The sequence below is a fragment of the Alosa sapidissima genome, chromosome 13 (assembly GCF_018492685.1).
Source record: "Alosa sapidissima isolate fAloSap1 chromosome 13, fAloSap1.pri, whole genome shotgun sequence".
In the NCBI taxonomy this organism is placed as follows: Eukaryota; Metazoa; Chordata; class Actinopteri; order Clupeiformes; family Clupeidae; genus Alosa; species Alosa sapidissima.
Window position 1 is genome coordinate 12,242,575 of NC_055969.1, and position 12,966 is coordinate 12,255,540.

General features: G+C 42.5%; 1 protein-coding gene across 2 annotated transcripts in view; it reads right to left on the reverse strand.

Moving 5' to 3' along the window:
• Positions 1-8,807, reverse strand: part of psd3l (pleckstrin and Sec7 domain containing 3, like) — an 89,559-nt gene extending 80,752 nt beyond the window's left edge. Inside the window, exons 1-2 of one of the 2 annotated variants that reach the window (XM_042058445.1) lie at positions 8,573-8,807; positions 4,139-5,271 (exon numbers count right to left, since the gene is read on the reverse strand). In XM_042058445.1, the coding sequence (XP_041914379.1) occupies positions 4,139-5,161 (1,023 nt within the window). In that variant the 5' untranslated portion in view covers positions 5,162-5,271; positions 8,573-8,807. Of the gene's footprint in view, positions 1-1,748; positions 2,054-4,138; positions 5,272-8,572 lie in introns of those variants that run through there. The other variant, XM_042058446.1, reaches the window with a different exon arrangement.
• Positions 8,808-12,966: the final 4,159 nt, after the last annotated feature.

Sequence of the window (12,966 nt, forward strand, 5' to 3'; positions counted from 1 at the left end):
CCATGAGTGGGGACGTCCGGTTGCAGTCACTTGGCCCAATGCTTCTGCACTTGCACTGCTGTGAGACAACAATGTATCTCTGAGAGCGGCTGGGCAGTCAGACTAACCCATGCCACTCCCATGTCAGGCCAGGCCAAATGACAGGTGGTGGCAGGGGAGTTCACACACACTACACACACAAGCACCCGCATGTTGCCTGCCTGTCACTGTAAATTCCTGGATGCTGGCCATCTCAACAGAACACTGGTGACAAACAACACACACATTAATGAGCATGCACCACACACACATACACACACACGCACGCAAAACAATCTGTTCACAAAAGGACAGAATTGTGGTACAAAAAGGTTGCTGTTGGTGTGACTGACACCCAGCAACAAAAGCCTAATCAAACCATCTGTCTAGAATATTGCACATAACAGACGTGAACAGCAACCAAAGCTATCCCAATTCCACTGACTTGACTACCAAATCACTCATTTTCTTAAATCATGGTTGGTTCCCACAACATGAAAACCAAAAGGACAGTTGATTTGAGACTAAGCTTATATTATGGATTCACTCATCATAACAAATCACAGATAGCCTAACCTATTGCATCATTCTTTGTGCTGCGATCACATTGCCAATGGTATTTAGGCTAATGATATAAAATACTAATTTGCATATAGATGCTTTGGGACAAAGGCTTGAAAGGCCCAGTGTAACAAGACTGTTAAATATGCAACATCCATTTATTTTTGCAGGACATTTTAAATGCTAGCTGTGCTGATCCTTGTTATTTTTAATAGTATTTTAATCATCAGTAGTAGGTCTACTTAGTTTTTAGATCATCTTAAAGTAAATAAACAGCTCAGCTGACAAAAAGATTTAATGGGATAGTCAAGACCCTGACGACTTTAATTGGAAGGGGGGGAAGGAAAAATACTGAAGTGGAAACATTTGCTGAGGGGAATATAAAGTGAAGGCTCTAACCCAAATCCTGAATCTGTGCCAAGGATTTATCCAAGCAGAACCAAATCGCCACTCATACAAAGCAACATCAGATATGCATATCATGCATTTCAATATGCATATCAGAAGCACTATTATGTAGTTATTGCCAATACCCTGTCGTACATGCGTGGTTGAAAAATAAAAATCAACGTACGTTAGCATGTTTTTCCTGTGTGGGCGAAAGCTTACAGTTTCAGTTGTGTGGGCAAATTGTTTACTTTTGCCTACAACCTCCATACAACGCTGATTGTTGTATTGTTTATGCCTTGCATCCCAAGCTAATGCTAGCAAGCTAACACTGGAGAAAGCCAATTTACTCCAGCCGTAGTAGCAGCACATAGCACACGCTGAGCAGCACAACGTCACAGCATCTTCAGTCATTGCAGTTCATCTTCTTTTTGAAGAATGTAGCGTTAAACCAAAGGATAAAAACACCTTTACTCCACCTAACTCCAGTAACATTAGTTCGTTTATGTATCGCAGAGCAACTTGCGTCGTGTAACAATGTTTGTGGAAGCTCTGCCATAACGGGGCATTCACAGTAGTCCATTGACAAAGGTAACGTTAGCGTTAACGTTCCGTATATAAATCGGGCTGGCTAGCAAGTATTCTATATACTTTGACAACTGTAAAGACAAAGTTGACAGGCAAGATACCACAGAGTCACAATTAAGTAAAATCTTTACGAGTAACCACAGAGAACTGTTATCAGCGTTAACGTAAAAGTGCAAAGCACACGACATCCTTACCTCATCACCCTCTTCCATATCCTCGTATGTTAAATGTTAACGCCACTTTTCATTTGGCATCTGGCAGTCAATTGGTGTTGACTAGCAGTTTTGCTAGCAAACGTTAATGGTCCATTGACTGAACAGACCCATGATTTCAGTGAGACAACGAATAGTTACCACGACCGCCCAAGTGTAAAAGTAATCTCCATATCTTAGATAGCCCAATGTTGTCGTGGCACCAGAAACGAATATTTCTGGTCGTTGACCAGTTTGCAAAGAGCTGTCATTACGTGTGAGAGCGGTTGACTTGGAACGAAGGCGTGACACAATTCTGTGCAATGAATTTCAGCGAGAAGTGAAATGCAAGTCTAGCATTATTTTGAAACCAATGAGTATGACTATAATGTAAAATGTGCTCGTGTTTACATGGTATTCTGAAGTGTAGACTTACCCACTCTAGGAGTATTTCCTACCGATACAATAGTACCATTTATTTCTCCCCTCCGCATCTGCTACACTTTGACCTCCGCGTTTATCGCGCTTTTTGTTTTCCTTTCCATCCCTTCCCCTCAAGCGTCGTGACACTTGGTACATTCCTGTTTAAAAGAGCTCCTTAGTCCATCCCATTCCACGCTTGTTTGCCATGCATAGGCTACACCAATTAAGTTACAGTAAAATCAGTTTTAATATAATGCAAGTGGATTTGTACAACGATTGCTGTTAATAAATCAGATGCTAAAAAAATATATTTTGTATAAATGTACAGGCCTAAGCATAGCCTATAAATGTGGTGGCCTATATAAAGCCTCCCTACAATTTAACACACTGCAGCATTGATGAATAAATGGAAATAATTGATTATTCAGTTGTGATTTAGTAGTTTACAGTGCATTAAGGTACCTTGCAATTTGCTTATAAGTTTGTTGTTATTTGGTGCAAATATGCATCCAACGACTCAGGCCTACTAATTACAAAAAGTTACACTGAGCAGTCCCATGGTGTGATTATTTGATAAGTAACTTACATGCATCTCTTCAATGTGTTTTTCTGACTGCTGTGTGATTTCGCAGAACAGCTATGGCCACTCCCTGAATCACAGCTCTCTGGAACATGTACAGACTAAACACCATTATTATGTGCATCTCCAAAAATGTCTTATTTTTGTATCACCACAAATAGCCCTCAGAAATCCCATGAAGTTTCAGATTTCTAAAACATATGGTCAGGCAGAGAGAATCATCCAGTCTCATAGTTCTTTATGGTGCTGGGCAGTAGGCTGCTAAAACAAGGCAATCTGAAGGTAGCCTAATTGAATAATCTCTGATTTCAACAATTCACATAGCCTAGTTGATTGAATTGAGGTCATGGGTTTGTTGCATGCAGGCTTATATTTCATCAAAAGACAATGTAAGGGGGGCACAAAAATCAAAGACAAATATGATAAAGGCCACTCTAGGTTTCCATATATTGATGTCCAGGCTGTGCAATTCATAGGTTAATGTTTTCTGTGAATATAGATTTCATAGACTATAGCACTAGAATCCACTAGAGTTGTGATGTACATTTGAGTTACTGTAAATGGTGCGTTTTGAATAAATGATAAGTTTAACCTATCTAAACTCTCACAAAAGAAATAAAAAATATATATATTATTTATTTCAGAGAGGGATAAAACATTATTTAATTATTTCAGAGAGGGATAAAACACTAGAGGGGTGATCCAGTTCTAGCTAACCCTTCTATTCTTTCCACTTCTCTAACTGTCCCTTCTGTCCCACACAGCTAACTTAACGATTAAGGAATTGAAGGCATACAGATCTGTACAGTTCATAATCAGAAATATATATTTCTAAACCATTAATATTTTCAGTGGCACTAACTCCAAAAATACCATATCTTTCATTGGTATGCATAAACTTCAGAGGGTATGGACCAAAAGCATTTTCTTTCTGGTCCATTTACTCAAAGGAATGACAGAGACAAACTCCGGATACCTACTAGCTATCAGCCCATCTGGGTGGGGAGCAAACCCAGTCTTATTCACCATGTGTGGTCATGTCTCATGGTCTTATCCCCCTGCCGCAGGCCAGCAGCTACTGACAAGATCATCTGAACCATGGATATTAATGTGGAAAAATGGCTCTGTGGCTATATTAAGGGATTATTTTCCTCTGGGTTTTCGCTGAAAAGAACTAGGTTATCCTCACCGCGCTGAATTATCACTGGACGATGAAATTCAGTCGGACAACATATGTGACGCTATGGAAGTGAACGTTACCAACAACATTGTAACATTAGGCTTTTAGAATATCAAACAAAACAAACATACAGTATGTGCACAGTATTACCCATTCAGGTTTGCATTTGCAGTTATTAATCTGGGAACAATGCCAATATTCCAGACTTACCTTGGGGGGAACGGGAGGCTTGGGGCCTCGTTTGTCCATTGAGGTGCTCTTTGCAGAGGACTGCTTCACTGGAGTAACTGGAGCAGGTTTGGTAGGAGCCCCAACTGCAACAGTAGAACGCACTGGAGGTGGGGGAGGTGATGTCTTCACAGAGGGCTCTGTAGCAGCAGGTGCTGGTTTGGAGGCGTCCAGATTGCTCACAGACTTCCTGTACGCATTACCAGAAAGCTTTGAAGACCTCTGTATAACGGCAGACAAAAAGGTAGCTCTCTCTGGGCTCCTGGGTACTCCTGCTGCCTGAGCCTTGCTTTGGTGACCAGCCTCCTCGTGGTACTTAGCACTGTGCACCCAGCTGTTACTGGAGGAGCGATACACACTGGTGCCCATGGTGGGTTGGACAGGGGTCTGGTAAACGGTCTTAGGCTTGGTCTCTTCCGCCAGCTTTTCTTCTGGGGTTATTTTCTGAGACTCGTGTGTCCCCGTCGAGTAGAGGAAGCTGGTGCGGGCAGCTGTAGAAGGTTTGGGGGGCACCTTGGGGGATGTGCTCCCCCTTGGTGTAGATGGGCTCTCCCCACTCATGGTATCTGGGCTCTCTTCACGCAAGATCCACACAGGGACCTCGGAGGGACACCTTGTGCCGTCTGACGGGTGTGTCGGTTTCTCCTCCGTCAAACTCACACACTCCTCATCTATGTGAAGACATGCATAACCACTGGCATCTCCTGCAGGGCTCTCAGTGGAGTGCGCCAAAGACCTGCCGATTCCTTCCTCAAGGTGTTCCTCTTCACTGATGACACAGGCCTCTGCGCTCCAAGTATCCACAACACCACACCCTTCTGGTGAGCTTTGCTGCTCCGGGCTTGGCCCTGGACCTGGACCTTCTGCTGAAACGCTGCTGCGGTATCCTTCCTCTGAGGTGGCCAGGCAGGCTCTGCTCGCAGGACACGGCTGCTGGCGGGCCTTGGAGGGCGACTGCAGTTGGATGAAGAGGAAGGAAGTTTTGACCTGATGATGATCTTCCATTTCCTCTATGGGAGGGCAATCTCGCCAGGCACCGCAGGAGGGGGGCACGGCCAACGCCCAGCCGTAATCTCAGAGAGAGCAGGATCCCAGGGCACAACCCATGTTCCCCTCTAAACAGACCATAATAAGAAAAGCACTCAAGTAAATATTGAAAGAACTTCAACATTTTCAACATTAATTACGTTTACTGTCGAGTATGATAATTGTGAACATCCTGTTTCCATCCATGTCTGTGATGCATGAATTGCCTATATCTGTGCTTGCTGTGCTTCACGTGCAGTAAATGAAAAGCCTTCAAAATCAAGTTGTGGGATCACCAAGAGATAAGAGCAGTCAGGGAATATACTGTACATGAGAAAAAACAAAAAACTCTACTGACATGCTGTCAGTACACAGTAGTCTCATATGTGCTGTTTACTGAAGCAACAAGCTCATATCTTTGCATCCATCTGTGTGCAATTCCAACGTTCTTGCTGGCAAACCATGAAAAAACAGCTCAGTCAATTCCTCTGTTTCGGTCAAGTTCAGTAAGCTATACATGTATATTGCCCTGCCCCCACCAAAATATAACATCTTTGTGCTATGATCTAAACATAATCCTTTGGCCGCCTCATATATGTAAACATTCAGACTGCGGCAGCTCCACGCATGACTTAAACAACAGGGTCCTTCTGAACAACTCCATGAGCCAAACTACTCAGCTTTTTCCCTCTCTCTTACTGAAACATAAAACAGAGAAGTGAAACTATGTTTGTCCAATCCCATAATTGTGCTCAGAATGGTTTAATTGTAGCATATGCCAGACCCTTGGTGCATTATGTAAGTAGGTAACCAAGCTGTAAAATTATACAAGAAATGTATTTAATCTTTCTATAATGTAGGGGTAAAATGTTAGGTAACAGCATACAGCAAACAACAGGTAACTGCTTTTAGTTCGAAAAAAATACAAATGAAGCCTGCGATGACGTGGATGCTGTAACAATGTAATGTTTCAGATCTTATGATCTATTCCCAGAAATGCCTGGTCATGCTCTTTTGCAACCTGCCATTTCCAATAAGAGCAACAAACGGACGGAGATCAGCAAAGCTCCTCCTGCATATCAGTAAAACACAATGCTGACAACCAACAAACATTTAGCAGATATGCCATTTCAACAGGCTGAATCCTTACAGTCCCATTTGAAATTCAGCTTCATCGTTGGGAGGCAATAAAGTCATGGCTAACAGCAGCCCTCTAAAGAGACTAAAAACTAAAGAGAAAAAAAAATGTTTTTTTCTCTATTTTTAGTTAGACACTCATGTTAGTGTTCATTGGGACCACCAGACCACCTCACTTACAGCCATGGAGTTTCTGCTGAACTGGGGAACTTCAAAGAGCATGGCACTCTGCCAAGTCAGTCCCCCCTCACTGCCATTATTTATTCTAGAGCCGAGGCTTACGAAACATGCATAATGCCAGTCTTTCGCGGGATCCCTGTTATGCAGTGGTCAGCCAGAAGTACACACAAGCAGTGAGAGTGAGGCTAATGTTGTAATTCACGAGAGGGACGGCTCGATGCTCAAGGAACACTCAATCAGACAGCCGATGTGGTTTAGCCATTGTCTGACTGAAGTTAAAATAGTTCACACACTGTATAATGACGAGTTTTTGTTGTCATTGACCCTGGAGCTATGCAGAGAAGCAGAGAGAATTTCAGAGGCCTCAACTTACCGGTATACATTTTGTGTGTGTGTGTGTGTGTGTGTGTGTGTGTGTGTCTGTCTGTGTGTGTGTGTGTGTGTGTGTGTGTGTGTGTGGTAAAGACCTACCTACATTTTCCAGAATATATTCAGCAATGACTATATTCATGGCTGTCTGTTTTCAAAAAAAAAATATTAGTAAAATAGCCTTGAATGACCTTTTTTATATTCTAATGCAACAAACGCATGATCCTCATCAAAGGTGAACTCCACAACCGTTACTCCTCGACTCCAAACTCACAATGACTCAGACACCCAAGACAAGAACAAAAAAGAAATCCTCCTTCACAAACCTCTACACCCAGACATCCCCACAATTCGTCCACAGAGCACTAAAACTCCAGGCCTCCACAATGTTTCCTCAAGTCCAGTTGTCTGTAAACAGCCTTGATTCGTTAAATGCTTACAGGACTTTGGCAAAGGCTCTGAGTGTCAATTCCGATTGGCTTGGAGTTATTGAAACCAAACACAGAGGAAATGACATCACTGGGGAGGGGGGCTCCCAGAGAGCCTCGGCTCTATGCGCTTTTTCAGTCACCTCACCCTAGTCTGTCACTGGGACCTATAAAAGAGGGGGCTGTGGTGACGCTCTCCCTTGCAATGAAAGCATTGTCCTGGCTGCTCTGACGATGTGGGCTGGCCAGCCATAAGGCAGCAAGGGAAAACAGCTGTGGGCAACAGTAATGGCAGACCACCCCTCCATTTTTACCAAATCAAATCTTTTCATTGCAAATGGCAATGGAGAAATTTGCTTGAACATACCACTTCAAATATATCCATGCAAGGATCATTGTTGCTCATCCGGGAAAAGGGTTTCAGTCTTATAAATGCAAAAGATTTCGAGCAGATTTGTTCACCATGACATGAAAGGCAGTAACTAATCTTGAACGTGCACCAACATCTCCTGGATGCTGATGGCATCCATCCTGATAAAGCATTCTGCTGGGTGGCGCTACATGGGCACCAAACCAAACATTCACAGTGCTGATAAAGAGCAAGAGTGGGACGTGTTTGCATAGTCCAGCCTACAGCTCATGGTCCTGACAAAACATCAGGGAGAAATGTCTGCCTGAAACAAAACTCTCTTTATTGAGTGTTGCAGAGAAAGTCACGAAGTTCAAGCTGTCAGAACTCAATGGACATTTGAGAACAAAGTGGGTGTGTTCGTGCAGGATCATGAATGAAGTTTTCTCAGTGAAATATACTGGGAAAGGGATTCCTTGATATTACTATCAATTAATAAATAAACCAAAAATAGGCAAATAATTGAAAATAAATGAAAGTATATCCTACTTTATGAATAAATACATGATTCAGGGTCAGATAGGATAGCCTAGAAGATGAAATCATAACTCCCTAGGCATCTTGGCATAATTTAGGATGTCCAACTAGTTTTATTTCATTTTAAGGTCAGCAGATTGCCCTTTAAGTCTTATGCAGTCATTTGACTACTCAGTGCATGCACGCCTATACGAACAATTATTTTCAGTACATTAAACCCCAGCACTCAATTTCGAATGACACCTGACGCTAAGTGCATGTGAGGACATTATGCACCTGCGCAAAGGGTGTTTTGTCATTTCAAAAAGACATATACTGCAATTTCACATACCTGTGGTCGTCTACATAAAACCATAACTGTCTAACGACTCGTGAAAGCAATGTACTTACCATGATGTTACTAACTGCGTGTCTCTCGATTGAACTTCAGCTCTTCGATGCGCAGGGCTCATGCGCGATGGAGCGATCACCAAACGTTTCAACTTCTGACTGCAGTCATACTGGTCGAAGTGCCAAGTCAAGACAGATATCGCTTCGCTTCGCTCTATACTCACGTGTGAGTTGGAAAGACATGTCAGACTCCGGAACGTGCATCTCAGCCCTGATTCTGGCTCAACGCGTGACATGCATGCCGGTCGCCCCAGTTTTGCCCATATTTCCCTCTTTCTCTAAGGGAGATCAGCAGGTTTCTTGTAAATTGGTCCACCGCAGTTACCGTTTCGGGTATATCACAGACACATGCAGAGCATGACCATCCAAAGGGAGTTTTCACATCACTGAAAAAAATACAGGTCATCAATATACACAAATACAGTTGCGTGGCAACTCCAGTGGTTTAGGCAGCATCTGTTGCTTGTGATATGTTTTACATTCAAAGCAGTTTGGACAGGGTGGAGTTGGATACTTTTATATGACATTCACTAATAAAATCACTCATCTAGCCCTAACACTGTGACTGTGTTTACTTAACTTAATCAGTGGACAGATGATAATAACAATGAGGACACTGAAATGTGACATTTGATTCATTATTATGAATGAAAGAGTTTAGTTTCATGCACAGACAATCTGGTTGCCACAAACAGCTCTTCACATCTTTGTGGTAGCCCTGCACAGTGTGGGGATAGTGGGGAGAGTGTGCATTCCCCCAATGTAAATGTAAATGCATTATAATTTGGGATGATTGGAAGCATACACAGGGTGTTTACTTGTTGGAACTGTCAATGAAGCTGTTTTCAATTATCAGAGCCTTTTACCCCTCGAATCCTGGAAGTATGCACTTGTGTCAGTTTTGGACAATGCATGGATTGTGCTCAAAGAAAATGATCTTATGCTCCTTACGTAGCTTCATTGCACTGGTGATTCCTTATTTAAGAGAATGCAGACTACAAGCGTCCCAACATTAAACCCTTTCCCATGGCTCTAAATTGCAATGTGCTTACTGTACAAGAAATGAGTAAATTGTGTGTGTGTGTGTGCGTGTGTGTGCGTGTGCGTGCATGCATCAAAAAAATAATGCAAAACATGCAAAAAATGACAGATTGAATATTAATTTATTGCAGGTCCCAATATTGACCATACCATTCTTTACACCTCAATTATCATTCCTACTTAGGATATACAGGTGATGTATCAAAAGAATAAATGTAAACTTCTGAAAATCTAAAAAGGCTGACAGGCTCTTTATCTCAAAGCTTTGTTTTCAGACAGCACTGTTAAGGGAGTCACCATGTTTTCATATAGCTCTTAGTTGGTTTGCAACACTGTCAAACCTGAGCTCTTGAAGAGAACACCTGCTCTGTTAGAACAATAGCACTAGCAACTAAAATGTGTTTCTGATAAGGCATGCAAATAGGAAACGTTATACTGAACGCTTTGGATACAATTATTTGATTTTTGATGTTACAGATGACTATATTTGCATGACCCACAGTGGTAGTAGATACTATCTACATCCAGGGAAGCAGCTGTCATGATAAATACATCTGCCTGTACGTGACATGGGAAGAGGGTTCTGTGCTTTTTGAGACTTCAGTTATATAAACACTCCATGAATATTACATGATTCTATGTGAAAATTGCTGCTTTTTTGAAGGAAAAGGTATTTTATTTGTCTTCCATTAGTAACAGAAATCTTTCAAAATCAACTCCTAAAAAAATAATGCATTATTACATCTTGATCTTGTGAGCAAAAATCTGTTTTGCAATGTACAATAGTGTCACACTTGTTGAAGTAGTAGGGCAAATATATATATTTCACGGCACAGTTCAAAAAGGAGGCAGCCTCGGTAAGTCGGAAATGAGGACATTCCATTTATGAAATTAATCTCTCTCTCTCTCTCTCTACTTTGAGGCCAAGGCTCATTAGAGACCGTTTTACCCTAATATAAAGAAATGGGTCAGAGAGTGGCACAGCAAGCATCCATCCTGACTCTCCCTGGTGTTATCAGAGTTAGCTTTGCTCCATATAGCCCTGGAGAGACCCAATCTGCATGTATGCAGGGCATGTTAATAAGCCACCTCTTGAACAAGTGCTCTGCTTAGGCAGACAGAATAAGGGTGTGTCTCCCCTAACGTTCCGCCAGGCTATGGTGGTTCATCTCAAAGGAAGCAAAGGCAATTGCCTGGGGCGGCATCGGTGGGGGCTGGCAGCAAGGAGTACAGAGAGGTAGGAAGAAGGAGGAACCCCCAGCTGGAACATGATGTTTGAAGCGATTTTAAATTTTTAATGGAGGGGAAGGTGGGGGGTGTAAAATTGTACCTTTGCCTGGGGCACTAAGTTAGGCTGCTGTGCTAGACCTGTCTGTGGGTTTGTGGGGTAACATGTTAGTGTAGTTTGGTTTAACACAGGCAGGGGTGTGCTTACACGTTATGAATGCATAAACATTCACATAACAAGCTGTTTTATTGCCAGTGTAATGCATGTTAAAGTAAAGTGCTGTGCCACAGTATGAATATGATCTTTTAGCTCTGTTAAAGGTAAGTCATGTTCCTCTTGATGCACATTCTGTGTGCGCTCAAAAAGCCTCTTGTGTTTGGTGTGCAGTCCTAGCTCTGTAAATGAGACACACGTCCTATTCGGGCCAGTGAATAATGTCACCTCAGGAGCATGGAAGAGGAGTGTGTGTATTTGATTGGGTGTTGAGTTCAAATATCAGCAACCATTTTGCTAAGATCATAGACTGCACCTTTAAGGGATGTTTTATGCTGTAGTGGGCTGTCTCCATTGCCACTGGACTGGAGGGGCCATGGACCCCCCCCCCCCCCCCCCACTCCGCTGACCAGTGATTAATGGAATGTGATACCGTATGAAGGCACCACATTAAAACAATCATTTCAGGCTCTCCTGACAGGCACCAAGAGAGCCAGATGTTGACCCCAGCCAGAGGTCGGTCTAATTGCAGCACAGCATAGAGCAGTAATTCCAGTCAGAACCCAGAGACATCTGAAAGGCCCATTGTTCTGGGTCTGCGCAACATGCAGAGGTGAGCTGCATTGTGGTGGCCATGTACAGGCCTGTCTGGGGTTCCTCCGCACCCTGCAGGGGTGACACCAAACTGTAGAATCTCTGACGGTAATCAAAAACAGTTGTCCTGTAAGTGCAGTGAAAACTTGCCATTTGTTTGAATATTAAGGATGGTGGATGGCAGTGTTACAGAACGTACTGTACAAGTGTGAAAGCTAATGTCGAAACAGAACAGACTTTCAATGGCGGTTCTTAAGGGAAGCTTGGGAGGAATGTGACGAAATATGCCACTCCTACAACTCTTATCAGGTTATGTATTCCCAGATTACCATTCAAGCTGCTGCTTTTGGTTTGGTCGCTCGCTAACATCGCTCCACCTCCCCTCATACCTCCCATCTTCCTTGGTTAGGAGTAGCATTGGGGCGTACACATGGATCCTGTTTGACTCCTGCCTGCGCAGTATAGACTCCTGCACAATCGTGTGTTTCACGCTTCTCTGTGTTTCTCTTCTTGCAAATTTGGAATGTGAAATGACACTTATGGTTAGGAAATATGGACTTTCATCTTGTTCAGAAGCCATTTGGCACCCATTTTGCAAGTCAGTTGTGGGTCAGAACATCAATACCTCTCACTGAGTGGAGAAATAGTTGTGATTTGTGAGTAATGCTACAATTGTCTGATAAGGTGTACTGTATTCAATATTTCTGTTCTGACTTACCCTACGTAGGATTCTCACATCTGGATCTGTGAGGAGATGAAGAACAGGGCCAAGTGAACCTGCATTTCCCGGATGTTTGGGAAATAATGAGTGTGTTTTGAATAAAATTGGAGAAATATTTACAAACTGCACTAATTCCTTCACCCAGGGCTGTTGTCATCCTGACACATATCTGTTTTTGACCATTTTCAATAATCTTCTTGTTAGTGGCCTGTGTTTTGCATCCCTTGCCTCTGAGTGTAGTCTCATCTTAAGCAGGGATGTAGGGGTAAAATAAGTGGTGGATAAACTATGATTTTTGTGATCTCGGTGAGGTGGACTGCGCCATGCGGTATTGGATTGTTTTTGGTGGAGGTTATTGTCCAATGTTTATAACAATACCAGTGGTATTAAATGGTTCCTAGAGTGTTCCTATGACTATCACTGTACATATTGTGAATGTGGATAATACAGTGTGATTTTTTAATGTTAAAAGTTGCAATTGGTGAATAAACTGTTTTGAGAGGTGGATAAACTCTATTTCTGAAATTTCAGAGGTGATTAAACTGCATTTATTTGGGTTTAGCCTCCACTACATCCCTGATCTTAAATGAGTGTTGC